The following is a 15,026-nucleotide window of genomic DNA, read 5'->3' on the forward strand; positions in this document are numbered from 1 at the left end:
CATTAGTGCGTTGCGTTTTTAACATTAGAAAGTCCCATTGACAATCGCGTTAACAAAAAACGCAAACGCAAGTGTATCGGAGCCCTAAGGGCTACATTGCCATACTGAACCACTTCCAGGGGCCCCAAGGGTATTCCCATCTGAGACATGTATGGTATATCATAAGTATCCTAAGCATATGCCATAATAAATTGAAGTAAGTCCCATTTCCAGGACTCCCAACAGAACGGGTGACACCCTCACCCAGTCAGCACTCCAGAAAGTGGACACAATGCATGTGGCTCTCCCCATTATAGATGATGGAAGTTGAGGTAACAGCCTGGCATTTCATAAATCTTATAAACTGCAATGGGTTAGCTTCATGTATATACGATGCCTCTAACTCATATACTCATTTCTGGAGTGCCAAACAGGTCAAGAGGCTTTATTCTCCTAATATATAGGGACCCAGACATAACTACACAGAGCACACGTAGTACTTGTCCTAATATATAGGAGACCCAGACATGACTACAGAGTACAACTTAAGTACTTGTCCTAATATATAGGTACCGAGACATGGCTACACAGTGCATACTTAGTACTTGTCTTAATATATAGGGAATAGAGATGAGCAAGAACGCTTGGATAAGTCAGTTACTCAAGCGAGCCTCTCTCTTCTCCAGTAACTGCATTCTTGTCCGAGCGTACTCGGGGGGCGGTGGGGAAGAGCGGGAAGTAGCGGGGGAGAGAGAACTCTCTCTCTCCCCCCACCGCTACCCCCCGACGCCCCCCCCCCCCCCGAGCATGCTCGGACAAGAGTGCAGTTACTCGAGAAGAGAGAGGCTCGCTCGAGTAACTGACTTATCCAAGCGTGCTTGCTCATCTCTAATAGGGACCCAGACTTGACTACACAAGGCACCCTTAGTACTTGTCCTAATATATAGGGACCAGACATGGTTACACATTTTACCCTTCGTACTTGTCTTAATATATAGGGGACCCAGACAGGGTTACACAGTGCACCCTTAGTACTTGTCCTAACATATAGGTACCCAGATATAACTACGCAGTGCATCCTTAGTACTTGTTCTAATATATAGGGACCCAGGTGTGGCTACACAGTGCATCCTTAGTACTTGTCCTAATATGTAGGAACCCACACATGACTAAGCAGTGCACCCTTAGCACTTGTCCTAATATATAGGGACCAGACATGGTTACACAGTGCATCCTTAGTATTTGTCCTAATACATAGGGGACCCAGACATGACTACACAGGGCACCCTTAGTACTTGTTCTAATAAATAGGGGACCCAGACAAGCCTACACAGTGCACCCTTAGTGCTTGTCCTAATAAATAGGGACCCAGGCATGACTACACAGTGCACCCTTAGTACTTGTCCTAATATATAGGGGACCCAGACATGACTATACAGAGCACCCTTAGTACTTGTCCTAATATATAGGGACCAGACATGGCTACACAGTGCACCCTTAGTACTTGTCCTAATATATAGGAGACCCAGACATTGCTACACAGTGCACCCTTAGTACTTGTCCTAATATATAAGGACTCAGACATGACTACAGAGAGCACCCTTAGTACTTGTCCTAATATATAGGGGACCCAGACATGGCTACACAGTGCACCCTTAGTACTTGTCCTAATATATAGGGACCAGACATGGCTACACAGTGCACCCTTAGCACTTGTCCTAATATATAGGGACCAGACATGGCTATACAGGGCACCCTTAGTACTTGTCCTAATATATAAGGACTCAGACATGACTACAGAGAGCACCCTTAGTACTTGTCCTAATATATAGGGACCGGACATGGCTACACAGTGCACCCTTAGTACTTGTCTTAAGATATAGGGACCCAGATATGACTACACAGTGCACTCTTAGTACTTGTCTTAATATATAGGGGGCCAAGACATGACTACACAGTACACCCTTAGTACTTGTCCTAATATATAGAGGACCCAGACATGGCTACACAGTGCACCCCTAGTTTTTGTTGTATTACAAAGGGGAACCAGACATGACTATACAGTGCACCTCTAGTACTTGTCCGTTCCTGACATGTGCCACTCCTCTTCTCCATGGTAAGTACATGTGAGCAGCGACACATAGATATTTCTGCATTCAGATGATTGAGGATACACAGAATGACGGTGTGGACTACAGCAATGATTGGCAACTGTAGCAGTCTTCTGATTGGACAGCAGAAACGTGCATTCAGTGACAATTTGCTTAAGTGTGCACTGCCTGTACTTCAGAATGATCCTTGACATCCTCCTCTGACCCCTTTTGCTGATGATTCGTTCATAGTTGACCTTGTGCAAAGTCGCTCAGATAGCTACATTTTCCTGTGCTAATATGGATTCATACTGAGACTGGTCCACAGAAAACTTGTCATGTGATTTTATGCAGCATTCCGGGGTCACGGGTCTAATTTCCATACAGGATAGATCTAATTGTGAAATGACCAGTGTGTGAATTAAAGTAACAAATGGAGGCCAGCTGCAGGGAAGAAACAAAGCCAAGACTTCAGCCAGGAGCACAGATTGGATGCAGCTAGAACAACAAGTGTCGAACAATGGTTGCTAAACAGGTGAAGTTAGAAGATGTCTAACTGGGAATGCAGAGCAGACGTCAGACTAGCCAGCAGTCCGACCCCAGGGACATTGAGCAGACATAGCTAAGACAAGCCAAGAAGTCATCACTAAGAAATAGCAATCCTCTATCTTTTTTTAATTAAATCTTACGCAAAAGACAATTTAATACGGAAGGACAGATTTGTGAATGATTGGCCATTATACAATATATGTATTCAACATGGTGCAACACAAAGAGTGTCTACATGTAATATATAATGTGAAGGAAGATATCATGGAGCTGTGGGAACCGAACGTGTACACAAGACACACACTGTTCTACCATGGAGGAGTGGGAGTGATAGATAAGAGGCTGGCATGGGGCCCAGGTTTATAAAAACGCAGCCAAAGAAAATGGAAGGTAAGAATCAGTAAGACGAATGGAAAAGGATTTAAGGAATGGTGGAGAGGGATGTATCTTAATGTATAAGGCATTACATCAGGTACTCGGTGTAAGAAAGCAATGTAAATTGAGGAAATGCATATTTTGTGTCTGTTCATTTAATGTATCAATAGGTGTCAAAGTGTAGTTTCACATCTGCGCTGGGGGATTCTGCTTTCTTGTTCGGGGAGCAGGGAAGGGGATCCCAGCGGCTGAACGGGTCCGTCTCTGGACAGAACCAAACAGCATCGGTTAGACCCCATTGACTATAATGAGATCTGCCCACTTTCTGCCCAGATGCCCTGATTTTGGATGGAAGATTAAGCTTAATGCAGTGCTTTTTCTTCCGGTATTTTCAGCCAGCCGGAGGTTCCAATACAGATGTGAAACCTGGCTCAGTGAGCTTGGATAATGAAAGATGTTACACGATGTTAGATGTTAGGCTCAGTGGTTAGCACTGTTTCTCTGCAGCATTAGGGTGCTGTCGTGGCACGCCTGGCGCAACAATGCCACGGTGCAGTGATCATTACACAGAAGCGAGTCCAGAAGGACATCACAACATCAGTCCAGCCCACGTGACAACTGTATCAGCGCATGTGCTCTGTCATTATGTTTTGGGCGCCAACGAGTGAACATGCATCAACTGGTGTGAGGTTTGATTGGTCCACTCAGAGGTAGTTCTTCCAGGCGGCCAATCAGTCATTTTTGTAGTGTATAAATTCTGGCCTCTCCTTTTAGAGCTCTCCGGTTATTCCTTTGCATGGTTGAGTTCTGGTCTGCTCCACGTTCTACTGGTGAAACTCTTTGTTAGATAAGTCTTTGATCTTTATACAGAATCACAGAAGGCAGAAAAATCCCAATTAGCTCAAAATTTTTTTTCACAGAGTAGCATTAAAAAATAACTTTCATTGACTTAGATTAAAACCAGAAGCAATATGGCAATCAGTGGCCAGTTAAAGATACAACATTGACGAGAGGGGAGCCCAGGTATAGACTTGCCCTCCGATATCTCCATATAAGGCCTAATGCACACAGGTGGATTATTGCTGCAGACTCCGCTTCTGGATTCCACAGCAATAACCCTCCATAGCATGCTATGGAAAAATGATTCTTCGTGCACATGAGGGGAAACCAATTGTGGTTTCCACTTGCGGATGAAAAAACGCAGCATGCTCCATTTTACTGCAGTTCCCGAATGGACGGCTTCCATTGAAGTCAATGGAAGCCGTTTGACCCGCGGCCTGCAGAAAAAGCAGGAGTTTAAAAAATAAAATCTGTACTGCACATGTCCGACAGCGAGCCGTGCAGACTATCCCCAGTATAGAGAAGCCAGAAGAAGACAGGTCTGCATGAACGCTGGAAAGGAAGATGACAGGTATGCAGGGTCACCCGCCGCTATTAGGGCTGGATTCCGTGCGGGATTCTGCTGGCGGGCTTCTGACCAGCCATGTGTATTTGGCCTAACAGGGATTCCTAACACCGAAAATGCTGCTACACTTAGGAGAGGCCCCTTCAGCGAAAATCAGTTACCAGAAATGGTATTGCCTCATGGGTACCATCTCAAGCAAAAATCAATTAAGGTGAAAAGGTAGAAAAAGAAGCATAGAGAAATCAGATACTGTATCTCCCAATGGCCACTCTACTAGATTTCTCTAGATTCTTGGTGGATACCTTTGGTGGGTAATACAGTTGCTAGTCAGACTGATTAATGACATAGCATGACCCATCTCTCTTATCCTTCGTAGAGACCCAAAGGGAGTGCCAGCCCAATGGATACTAAGTAGGCATGACACACACAGATGGGTTCCAACATTATGTCAAAGACTCTACCTATGTTGGGTGATTACTAGCTGGATTTAGTACTGACTTAGCATAGCCCACCTATAGAATACCTTGTGTCTATGGATTTTCTCTGAATCATCAGTGGAAAACCAAAGTGAGTGCCAGCCAAAGATGGATACAGACTGTGCGTAACACCCGCAAATTGGTTCCGACGTGTTATAAAATTTTCAGAATACCACCATGTATCCACGGACTTGATCTAAATCCTCAGTGGAAAAACAAAGTAAGTGCCAGCCAAAATAGATGTGTGACTGTGCGTAACATCCACAAATGGATTCCAGCGCATTAAATAAGACTCAATTCGTTTCTAGGATGTGGATAAATACTTTCATCAGGAGTCTAAAGGCCCCTTTACACGCAAAGATAATCTTTCAAATCACTGAAAGATTAAAAGATTTAGGATCTATTTGCATAAGGTATTACTGGTCATTAACACTTTTATCATGTTAATTTGCATGTAAAGGGACTTCCACAAGTTGGTTGCAGAGCCCAGCATGTGTTTAAACACACACCCAGCTGACACATTCCATTGTTCTCCTGGCAGTTAGTGTAAACATGCCACAGCGAGATTATCCTGCAGTCTATTGAAAGATGAGCGTAATATATTCAAATGGAATGTATTTGCTTAGTCTTTCAGCGACTTAACAATGCATTTTAAGTGAACTAAAATCCATTGTTCAAACGAAAAGTGCACGATGCCCACGTTTACATATAACGATTATCACTCACTTTCAGCCGTTTGGACGAATTTTGAGCAATAAGCGTTGCGTGTAAAGGGGCCTTAAAGCTGGGTAGAGAAGATAATGCTATCTGTTTTATTAGCTGGCAGGACACACTAAAGCTTAGTAAGTCAATCTGCATGCCCTGACATGTGGCTGAATAGACTAAAGCTTAGTAGATAATTCTAACTGCCCTGATAATTAGCAGCATGCCTATTGGTAGCAGGTAAGTATGATGGAGAGTGGTGAAACCCAGTAGAGCAGAGGATTAGCTCAGACATCTCCAACGACGAGAAGCATTTTGGATATTTCAGTTGTGATCCAGACATCCTTCACGTTTAACCCTTTGCAATCCAGTTTGGGATTCAGTGTTTCCTAGGGGGTTTTCTTTCTGCCATTATGCAATAGAGCCATCTGCTGGCTAGAGCCAGTACTGCAGTATGGGACATGCTGGAGAGGCCCCCGACAACAGAACCGACAGTAATATGCAGTAAGAATACCCTGACAGACGTCTTCTGATATTGCAGCTGTACAGCCTTCAATCAGAATGTCTTTAGACGTTAGACAGTCGACTGGAAAGGGTTAAATCTGAAAACTGACCATTTGTACTTATACTAATAAATGTGAGATGGGTTTTGTTTATATTTGATGATGTTTATAAGGATATGTTATGAGTTGCAGTCATGTGACTGGACTGGGGCGGAGATTGGGTTGACGCGGGGTTTTTACGTGTTTTAGCACTGTCTTGTACTTTGCCAAGACTAAGAGCGTTTATACACTGGAAACCCTTTGGTAAGGCAAGTGAATCCAAGACTTTGGCAACCGTCATGTTTTAAGCCTGTTGCAAATAAAGTGAAGGGATTTTAAAGCAGGAAATTTGTGGTGCTGGAAGACACTTTTTATAGAGAAACCTGTCTTACGTGCTTTGCGTCACATTTACTATGTGTTTTTAGACGTTTTCACATACTTTTTCCAAATCGTCCAAAATAGGGAGCATGGCTTTATCAAATGGGGCGTATCCTAAATTGCACCAAATTGCTGAAATTTTGGAAAAGCTTTGGTGCAATATTTGGCATAAACTAAGCCAACTAATATGTGGTGTAAACTTAATCTAAAAATTCCACCAATTTACCATCCACCTGTCGCATCTTATGACCATGTGGCTTAGTTTGCACTAGCTAACTTTTAGATAGTGTCCGAAAATATGCCCCATTGACTTTAATGGGTCCAAGTCCTGTCAATTTCAAACTCTGAGTTCAGACATTAAAATCACCCATGTGAATATGCCCTTGGACTTTTTTCAGTACCAGATGGGTGTCCCCTCTATTCTCTAAAATCATTCACTTTGCTCCCATCTGTCCAGCCTACCCCAGTCCATTTGTTGTCTCAATGAACCTTTTTGCATACTTTTTTCGCGGGTTTACCTTCAAAATTCCCCTCCCCCCCATGTGTATTTTTTGGTGCTTGCCCGATTTTGCAGGTTAACTCTCCAAAGTGAAGCTCTTGTACAAAGAATCTTAGATCTATAATCAAGAATTCAGTCCACATCTGATCTGCCGTTTCATATCATACAGAATCGACTTCCCAACAACAGAATAGAATAGACATGTACATGAGCTGGTGCTAACCATGCAAATGAGAAAATCAGCAGCAAATAATATCCGACAAACAGCGAATAGAATGAGGGAAACATCCGAGGAGCAGACGTGGGAGACTTTGGAATGATAGCTGCAGAACAAATTGACAGTAATACACAGGAGCACGGAGCAGCCGCATTAATAAAACATGGACTAGGGGGAAGAAGGAAACACCTTGTTAACACACCGCAGGTGACAGCACGGAGGAATGAAGAACTCGGATCAAGCAATTTCTATAAATGTATTCTTTGACTGAGTAGCTTTAAATTTCCGTTCCATGTATTATACGTGTTCGACTCAGATCAAAGGAGAAAGGTCATGTGCATTTCAAGTTTTCAAAGCATGAAAAGCTGCTTCGTAGGTTTACATTACTGCAAGGTAAATGCTCCGTAGCAATATTATTTTATACTATTATAGACTCTCACTTTATCTAACTTTTATGCTGTCGATGTAGCAGGCAAAATTTGTCGGCTCACCTAAAAATTAAATCACACGAACCCCCTACCAGTCACATTAAAATTTGAAAAACCCTTCTGAAAATCTCTTTTTTTTAATATTAGATTTATTGTAGATTTTTTTATTCATGTCTCAAGTAAATGCAATTGGCGCATAACTCCTTCACTCTAAATATGCTTTAAGCCTTTGCCATCCAATTTTGGATTCAGGGTTGCCTAGGGGGTTTTCTCTTTCTGCCATTATACAATGGCGCCTTCTGCTGGCTAGAGTCAGTCCTGCGGTATGGGACATGCTGGAGAGGCCCCCGACAACAGAGCGGCCAGTAATATACAGTAAGAATACCCTGCCGGATGTCTTCCGACATCGAAAGCTGTACAGCCTTCAATCAGAATGTCTTTAGTCATCAGACAGTGGATTGGAAAGGGTTAATACCTTTATGATATAACTAATTTTAATCATAAGAGGTAATTCATTTTGTTCACCCTCTGTGTTCTATTGGTTAGAATTGTTTATTTTTAATGCAGTGTAGCTGTACAAGACCTTGTGTTTTAGAGGGTGAGTTGTAATTTTTTAAGAACCATTTGGGGGTACATATCACATATTTTGGGGTACGTATCATAGACATTTTTTGGAGGGATGCAAAAAAATAGCAATTTTGTCATTGTTTTTTGGAATTTATTTTTATAGTATCCATTTTCTGGTATAAATTACATAAACATAACTATATGTTTAAAAAAGGCTCTTTTAGGGGCCGAAACACATTTCCTATTTATTCTATGTGTATTATTTTATGGCCGTACTCTATGGTTTATGGACGTAGCTGTCTATGTCCTCCTATACTATAAATAATTAAATAATATATAGAATTCACCTCCACTTATTGCCCTATTGGATTCCCTGCTGGATTCCTTCCTAGGAATTCCAGCTTATAAGAGAATATGACTGTCTTCATGGATTTAGGGGTGCTCTCTTCTGAGACACTCCTTTGAAGTTAGTACTTCACTCGTATTCTTTCTGATTGGTTTATCCCCTGGAGCACTGTTTTGTTTTTTTTATGGTCTGACCATTGTTCACTTTTCTGCATGTTATCCGATAAACATTCGGAATCCCCATTGACGCTCTCCTTGTGACCGGATGTCTGGTGAGCCAGGGTTGATGAATCTTGTTAATTGTTACTGCCTACCAGGATTGAGGCATGCCGGACCGACTTTCAAGGAGGTCCGGACACACCAGGGTGAGTTCTATTTCACTTTCTCACCATCGCACTCAATACGTAAAATGTCATCTGTTTTTTTCCTCACCCTATCCCTGGAGCGCTGCCTTTAGCTGATTGAAGTTTAGTACATGCAACTCCAACTTTAACCGGCTCTACCTCCACGTAGTAGAAGGTTACCACTGCAGTTTTGGTCTTATTTGAAAGACAAGAATCAGAATGCATCTCTAGACCAATTCTAAGCAGAAATAGAGCCCTTTGCCCACCCAAACAGGGGTCGGCCAAAACAGTTTTTTCCTTTTCCTCAAGCCCAAGCACCATTTATCAAAAGGTGGTTAGGTGGTTAAAGATGTGGTACCAAGAAAGTCATCCCCTATGTAATGGATACAGGATAACGATTGAATTGGTGGGGGTCTTCAACCACCACTAGATAGAGCTCACAGAATAGGTCTTTTAGTAAATGGAAACCTGAAGGGATTATCTGGAGCTTTTATGGACTTTTATTAATCACAACCTATCATCACGATAGATATTAATAGTTGCTCAGTGAGGATCTGCTGCTTAGGATCCCTGTTGATCAGTAGATCACCAGGACAGCTGTCAGTGTGGACAGTGTTGGAAGCAGATAGCACTGCCTGTATTCCATGGACCTGGTGCAGGAAAGAAGGATCTGGCAGTTGGATTTAAACAAACACGGAGCTAGTATTCTCAAGGAAGAGGGACATTTATCTAATCTTGGGAGAAGATTTTACTTACAATCCTATACAAACCCATTCAGCCGATTTTTCAGCTTTTTGTGATTTAAGGCGACTCTCCGGTTTTGGAACAAAATTCTGTCCCAGGACTGCAGGGTGGTACAATAGCTGTGGTTGTTCTTGTCACACTTCCTGTTTCCCAGTTCTGGGCCTTGCTTTTGGCCATATAAGGTGGCCACAGTACATTTCTAGCTAGCCAATTAACACTGTGCACTTGTCTCTCATTGACTAGTGCATTGTTAGTCTAACACTAGCAATGCACTCTGGGAATTATGTAGTCTGAAGATTGCATCAGCCATCTTGGATGGCTGAAAAGAGAACCTGGAATTGGTGAGTCGGAGGAATGGCAGAAAGAATAACTGCAGGTTATATGTACCCTCCTCCTGTCTCTGGTCGTGGGACAGAAATTTGCCCCAAAACCGGAGGGTCACTTTAATATATTCAGAACTTCTATTACTGGCATGGGGGTTATGAGATCATGGAAACAAAAGTTCTATTTGTGCTACAAAAATAGCACCACTTTTGTCCATAGGCTGTGACTAATATTGCAGCTAGGTCCTATTCGATGAATGGAGCCTAGCTGCAATACCAGACACAGCCCAGAGACCAGTTCTTCCCAACCCCAGTCCTCAAGGCACCACAACCGGTCACGTTTTCTGGATTTTATCAGTATTACACAGTTGATGTAATTATTGTCAGTGCCTCAGACATTACTATAGATGTTCTTAACATAGGATATCCTGAAAACATGACCTGTTAGGGTGCCTTGAGGACTGGAGTTGGGAAACACTGCCATAGACAATGGTGGCACTGTTTCTGGAGGAAAAAAAGAGATCCTTTTAACTACTTATTGAAAGCAGAGCTTCTCCTCTGCACCCAAAAAGTTTCCATTCCTTAACCCTTTCAAGACCAAGCCTTTTTGTGCCCTGATTAGCAAGTCAAGTTTTGGAAATCTGATAGGTGCCACTTTAACAGAGAATAAGGCTCCTTTTAGACAAGCCAATTACTCTGTTGAACAAGCGGCCTATTTGTATAGGCAGATACATCGTTGGCTCTTTCAAACGAGAAATCATTTAGTCATACTCATTCACTTTTTTTTTTAAACTCCTTTTTTATTAACATTTTCCTGGATTACATACATGGGTATATGATTCCAATAGGTTTACATATGTATCGCATTCTATGAATTTCTTCTGCAATAAAATTTACATTGTGTAACTTTTTTATGCGTGGTCTTTTCTATGTTCTTCACAGATATGTCATCTTTTATCTCTAGCCCCCGTAGAGTTGTACCCATTTTCCCAAATATTAAAATCTTTATTAACCAATCAAAACAAAACAAAAATTAAAACATAAATTGATGTCAACTGTCCGTATACTGATCCACAGACTAGGTCTCCTGCTGTCGTCTCCTCTTATGTCACTCTCAATCTACCCAACTTATTCATGTCTTTCTGGTTGTAATACCATGTTGTGTTAGTAAACTGCAGCATGCATTCTTTAATTTCGTTATGGTCAAGGAATCTCTCTATGAATTCTCTCCATTTTTTGAAAAACGTTGGTGCCTGGGATTCCACCTTCCGTTCTATTTCAATTCTCTCCATTTTTAGGAGGTATTTTAGTTGTTGTGTGACCTCTTCTATCCTCGGGGGTTTAGACTGCAACCAGCTGTTGAGAAGACATCTTTTACTAATTAGAAGTATGGTGTGGGTCATTGTAGCTTTTTTTTCTGGTCTGGCAGTATGTGGAGTATAAACGTTTGTGCTGTTAGCTGCAGGGATTGTCCTCCCATGTCTTGCACCATTTTTTGGATCTCTACCCAATAAGTGTTAATCTTTGGGCAGTGCCAGATGCCGTGTAAGAAGTCTAAATTGGGCGATGCACATCGGGGGCATGCTTGTAGCCTTGCTGGGCCATTAGGGTTTTGGGGTTTATTGAACCCGTAGATCGCACCATGTATTATTTTGAAACATGTTTCTCTCCATCTTTCGTTGGCCATCGCCCTTCTTACCGAGTTCCAACTTTTGATTATTCCTTCAGATATTTCCTGGTCCTGTAGATCGCGTATCCACTTTTTAAACACGTTCGACCCATTTTCCTTCACCCACGCCTCCCTAAACCTAGAATATAATGTTGAAATTGAGCTTTTATAAGAGTTGTTATTTACTAGGATATCTATAGGGTTAGAGACTGCCTCTTTTGAGATATCAGTTAGTCTATTTCGTAGGAAGTTTCTTACTTGTGCGTACGGGAGGAAGTGGGATGCGGGTAGATTGTATTCCTCGCACAATTCTTTGAAGTTTCTATATCTCGGGAGTTCCGGGTGTATGAGGTGTTGTACCCCTCTGCTGCCAAATTTTAAACAGTTTATTTTATACTCATTCACTTTATAAGTGAATGAGAATGACTGAACGATGGCTCTTAAAACTGGAAAATAAGTGAACAAGCCAACAACGATTTTTAGTCGTGCATAAGATGAACGACAAATAAAAAAGTGAGCGGTTTATCGTTTGCTGTTCAGTCGTTGGCGGCGTTTAGACTGAACGATTATCATTCACTTTCGCTTCTTCAAAAGATTTTTAAAATTTAATTCATTCCGTGTAAAAGTTTTTCACATCCAAGTAATTCTGATATTCCTTTTTCACCACATATTGTACTTTATTTAGGTAAAAGTAGACCGATTTGCATATATTTATTAAAAACACTAAAATTGCGCAACATTTTTGAAACCGTTGTATTTTCACATTTTCAGCTGCAGTATGTGAAATATGTACGTAGATATTGTAATTTTTTTTTTTAGTTTGCAAGCACATTTGAAAAATTGTGAATGTTTCTGAGCAATTTAGCAGACTTACACTGTAATATTCATTTTTACAATGTTGAAATAAATTGTTTTCAATTTTAATTTATTTTATAATTTTGAATTTATATAAATAGTATTGATGATTAAATTAATTTATGTATTAACTAATTGATGTAATAAATTAATATAAGTCTATATTCACAACATACGATTCTACCCTTATAAATTTAAATTAAATTTCTAGGTAAATGATTAAAAACAAACGCTACACTTTACAATCACTTATATTGTACTGTACTGACTAAAAAGTATAGGTAATTGTAATAGAGGAAGTTAATTTGAGGTTAATGTGGGGTGTTTCACAATGCTTTCAGCATCTCTCTCCTCTGATTTCATACGGACAGGAGAGCGAGGCTGTTACAGCATTAAAATTCGGGGAAAGTTTGTTACTACAACAGACTTTCCAAGCCAGCACTCTGAATGGCTGTCACTTCGATGACATCATCAGAACCTGAACGAATCAAGTGCCGTTGATGGCACCTGAACCAGAGGCTGTTAGTAACTGCCTGTTTCAGGTGTTTCTCCCACTCAGGGGGACGTGATTGCCTGGTGAGTGCAGAACAAATTTACGTCGCTGCTGCACAGAGCCAAGCAAGTGGCGATTTAAATTTATAGCGGGCGGTCACAAAGCGGTTAACAGTTATAAATAAATGTTTGATTTTTGTTCCAATGTGGAAGTGATTCCATACGTATTGAATGATCTGATAAGAATCCAGAACATACACTAAAAAATGAGGGAAGCAGTATAGACAGATAAAACGGATTGAGGAAGCTAACTTACTTAACCTCGGCCATCCCAGAGGAGCCTCTAAGCTACGCTCTTCCCTGCACTGGTGTTCCCGCTGGCAGTCAAGGGCTTAATTTTTCACTTGCCATTAAGTGATAAAACTTTCTGTTTGGAAGCAGAACAGCAATTATCGGAGGAGCGAGATGAGTATAAAGCATGCACAATACATCCCATCTGGCAGCTGAGGGACGATTTAAAACACAGGATTTGTCAACTACAGCATCACTCTTCCCTCAAGTCCCAAACGGAAAATGACTTTGATCCAATGAATATTATGAAGCAGGTTAGTGTTTTACCTCTATTTCATCAAATGTACTTATGCCATTTTCTCTTATTGCCTCGCAAAGTTATTGAGCAGAGCAAATTGAATTGATACAGGAATGCCAAGCCAATATATAAAAATAACTATTATATGGTCTCCTTGATGGATGTATTATAGTCTACTCAGCCATGATGAGCCAGATGTCTAGTGTTCATAAGGGAGGGCTATGGTTTAAATCTTGTATGCTTCACTCTATTACCATTTGTATGTCTTTTATGCATATTTTTATATGTTTGTCATCATGACTATAAATCATGTTAGCCATATGAATAGCATTTGTCCAGAATATCCTGACCTTGGGTCCTCAAGCTCCTCAATGACTAGTTTTTGATTTATGTGATTATCTCTAGCCATCTTGTTACTTTTCAGCTTTTTCCCCTTCAGCTTATCCAATCACATTTAACATTCGGATGGCCTTTTGCCTACTGAATAACCCAAGTTAAAAAAACCATGAAATGTGAAGCAAATAAAGCATACTATCATGTATGCACTTTGTCAGCATGTGACGTAAGTGTGACTGCAAGGGGGTAATCTACTTGCACTCATTCAATCTTTTACTCAAGTGGCAAATTGAGAATAATTCACACGCCAGCACAGTTCATACACTCCCAGATGATACACTCTGCCACCCCTACTTGTAAATGTGCAAGAAGTCCCATACATACACACTACTCTCCAAAGGATTAACACTACTGAGGTAATAGGTTCAGAACAACAAGGACCAAGCTTATAATAGTTTTAAGCTTCAATACAAAAAGATGCAGTCAAATAATGATGCCTCTCTCTCTTGAACTCTTCTTCTGCAAACAAAAGGTTCTTGGCCAATTCAAAGCATTTAACTCTTAAAGAAAAGACACATTTTGTATTTTTTTTGTTCATATTTTTCATCCCTGCATTCTAAGAGCTGCAATTTTTCTATTTTTCCCAGAAATAAAATGATAATAAAGGTATCTGCTCCAAGACATCAATTACCCTGGTTCTGCAACTGAATAATGGCCTTTACCTAGCCATTAACATTTGGATTCCACCTGTGACATTTTCATAATAAAATTACCAGCCCTCATGCTAGGATATACTTTCTAAATAGCAGAAATAGGGACTCCATACACTGCGCCACCAAGGGAATGATTCTATAATAAAGTGCCCTTGCAATAAATTATATGTAGGGCGGATTAAGCATACTTTTAAAACCAGAGTAAAAGGTATTTTTATTGTTTTTTTTTCTATATATTCTTTTATATTTTTTGAATTATGTGTAGTTTCTTAATGTGCTAGAGATTTATAAATTTGGATGTGTATTCATTTCTTTGCCACCCTTTCTCTTTTATTTATTCTTTTTTGGTACATAAGATTGCTATGGTTGGGATTCATTAAGGTGCAAGGGTTAATTGCACCAATTGGAA

General features: G+C 40.7%; 1 protein-coding gene across 2 annotated transcripts in view; it reads left to right on the plus strand.

The window, feature by feature from the left end:
* CCDC148 (coiled-coil domain containing 148) overlaps nucleotides 1-15,026 on the plus strand; it is a 185,407-nt gene that overhangs the window by 102,829 nt on the left and 67,552 nt on the right. Inside the window, exons 1-2 of one of the 2 annotated variants that reach the window (XM_066576000.1) lie at nucleotides 8,873-8,917; nucleotides 13,421-13,584. In XM_066576000.1, the coding sequence (XP_066432097.1) occupies nucleotides 13,567-13,584 (18 nt within the window). In that variant the 5' untranslated portion in view covers nucleotides 8,873-8,917; nucleotides 13,421-13,566. Of the gene's footprint in view, nucleotides 1-8,872; nucleotides 8,918-13,420; nucleotides 13,585-15,026 lie in introns of those variants that run through there. The other variant, XM_066575998.1, reaches the window with a different exon arrangement.

Source organism: Eleutherodactylus coqui, chromosome 8, assembly GCF_035609145.1.
Source record: "Eleutherodactylus coqui strain aEleCoq1 chromosome 8, aEleCoq1.hap1, whole genome shotgun sequence".
NCBI lineage: Eukaryota > Metazoa > Chordata > Amphibia > Anura > Eleutherodactylidae > Eleutherodactylus > Eleutherodactylus coqui.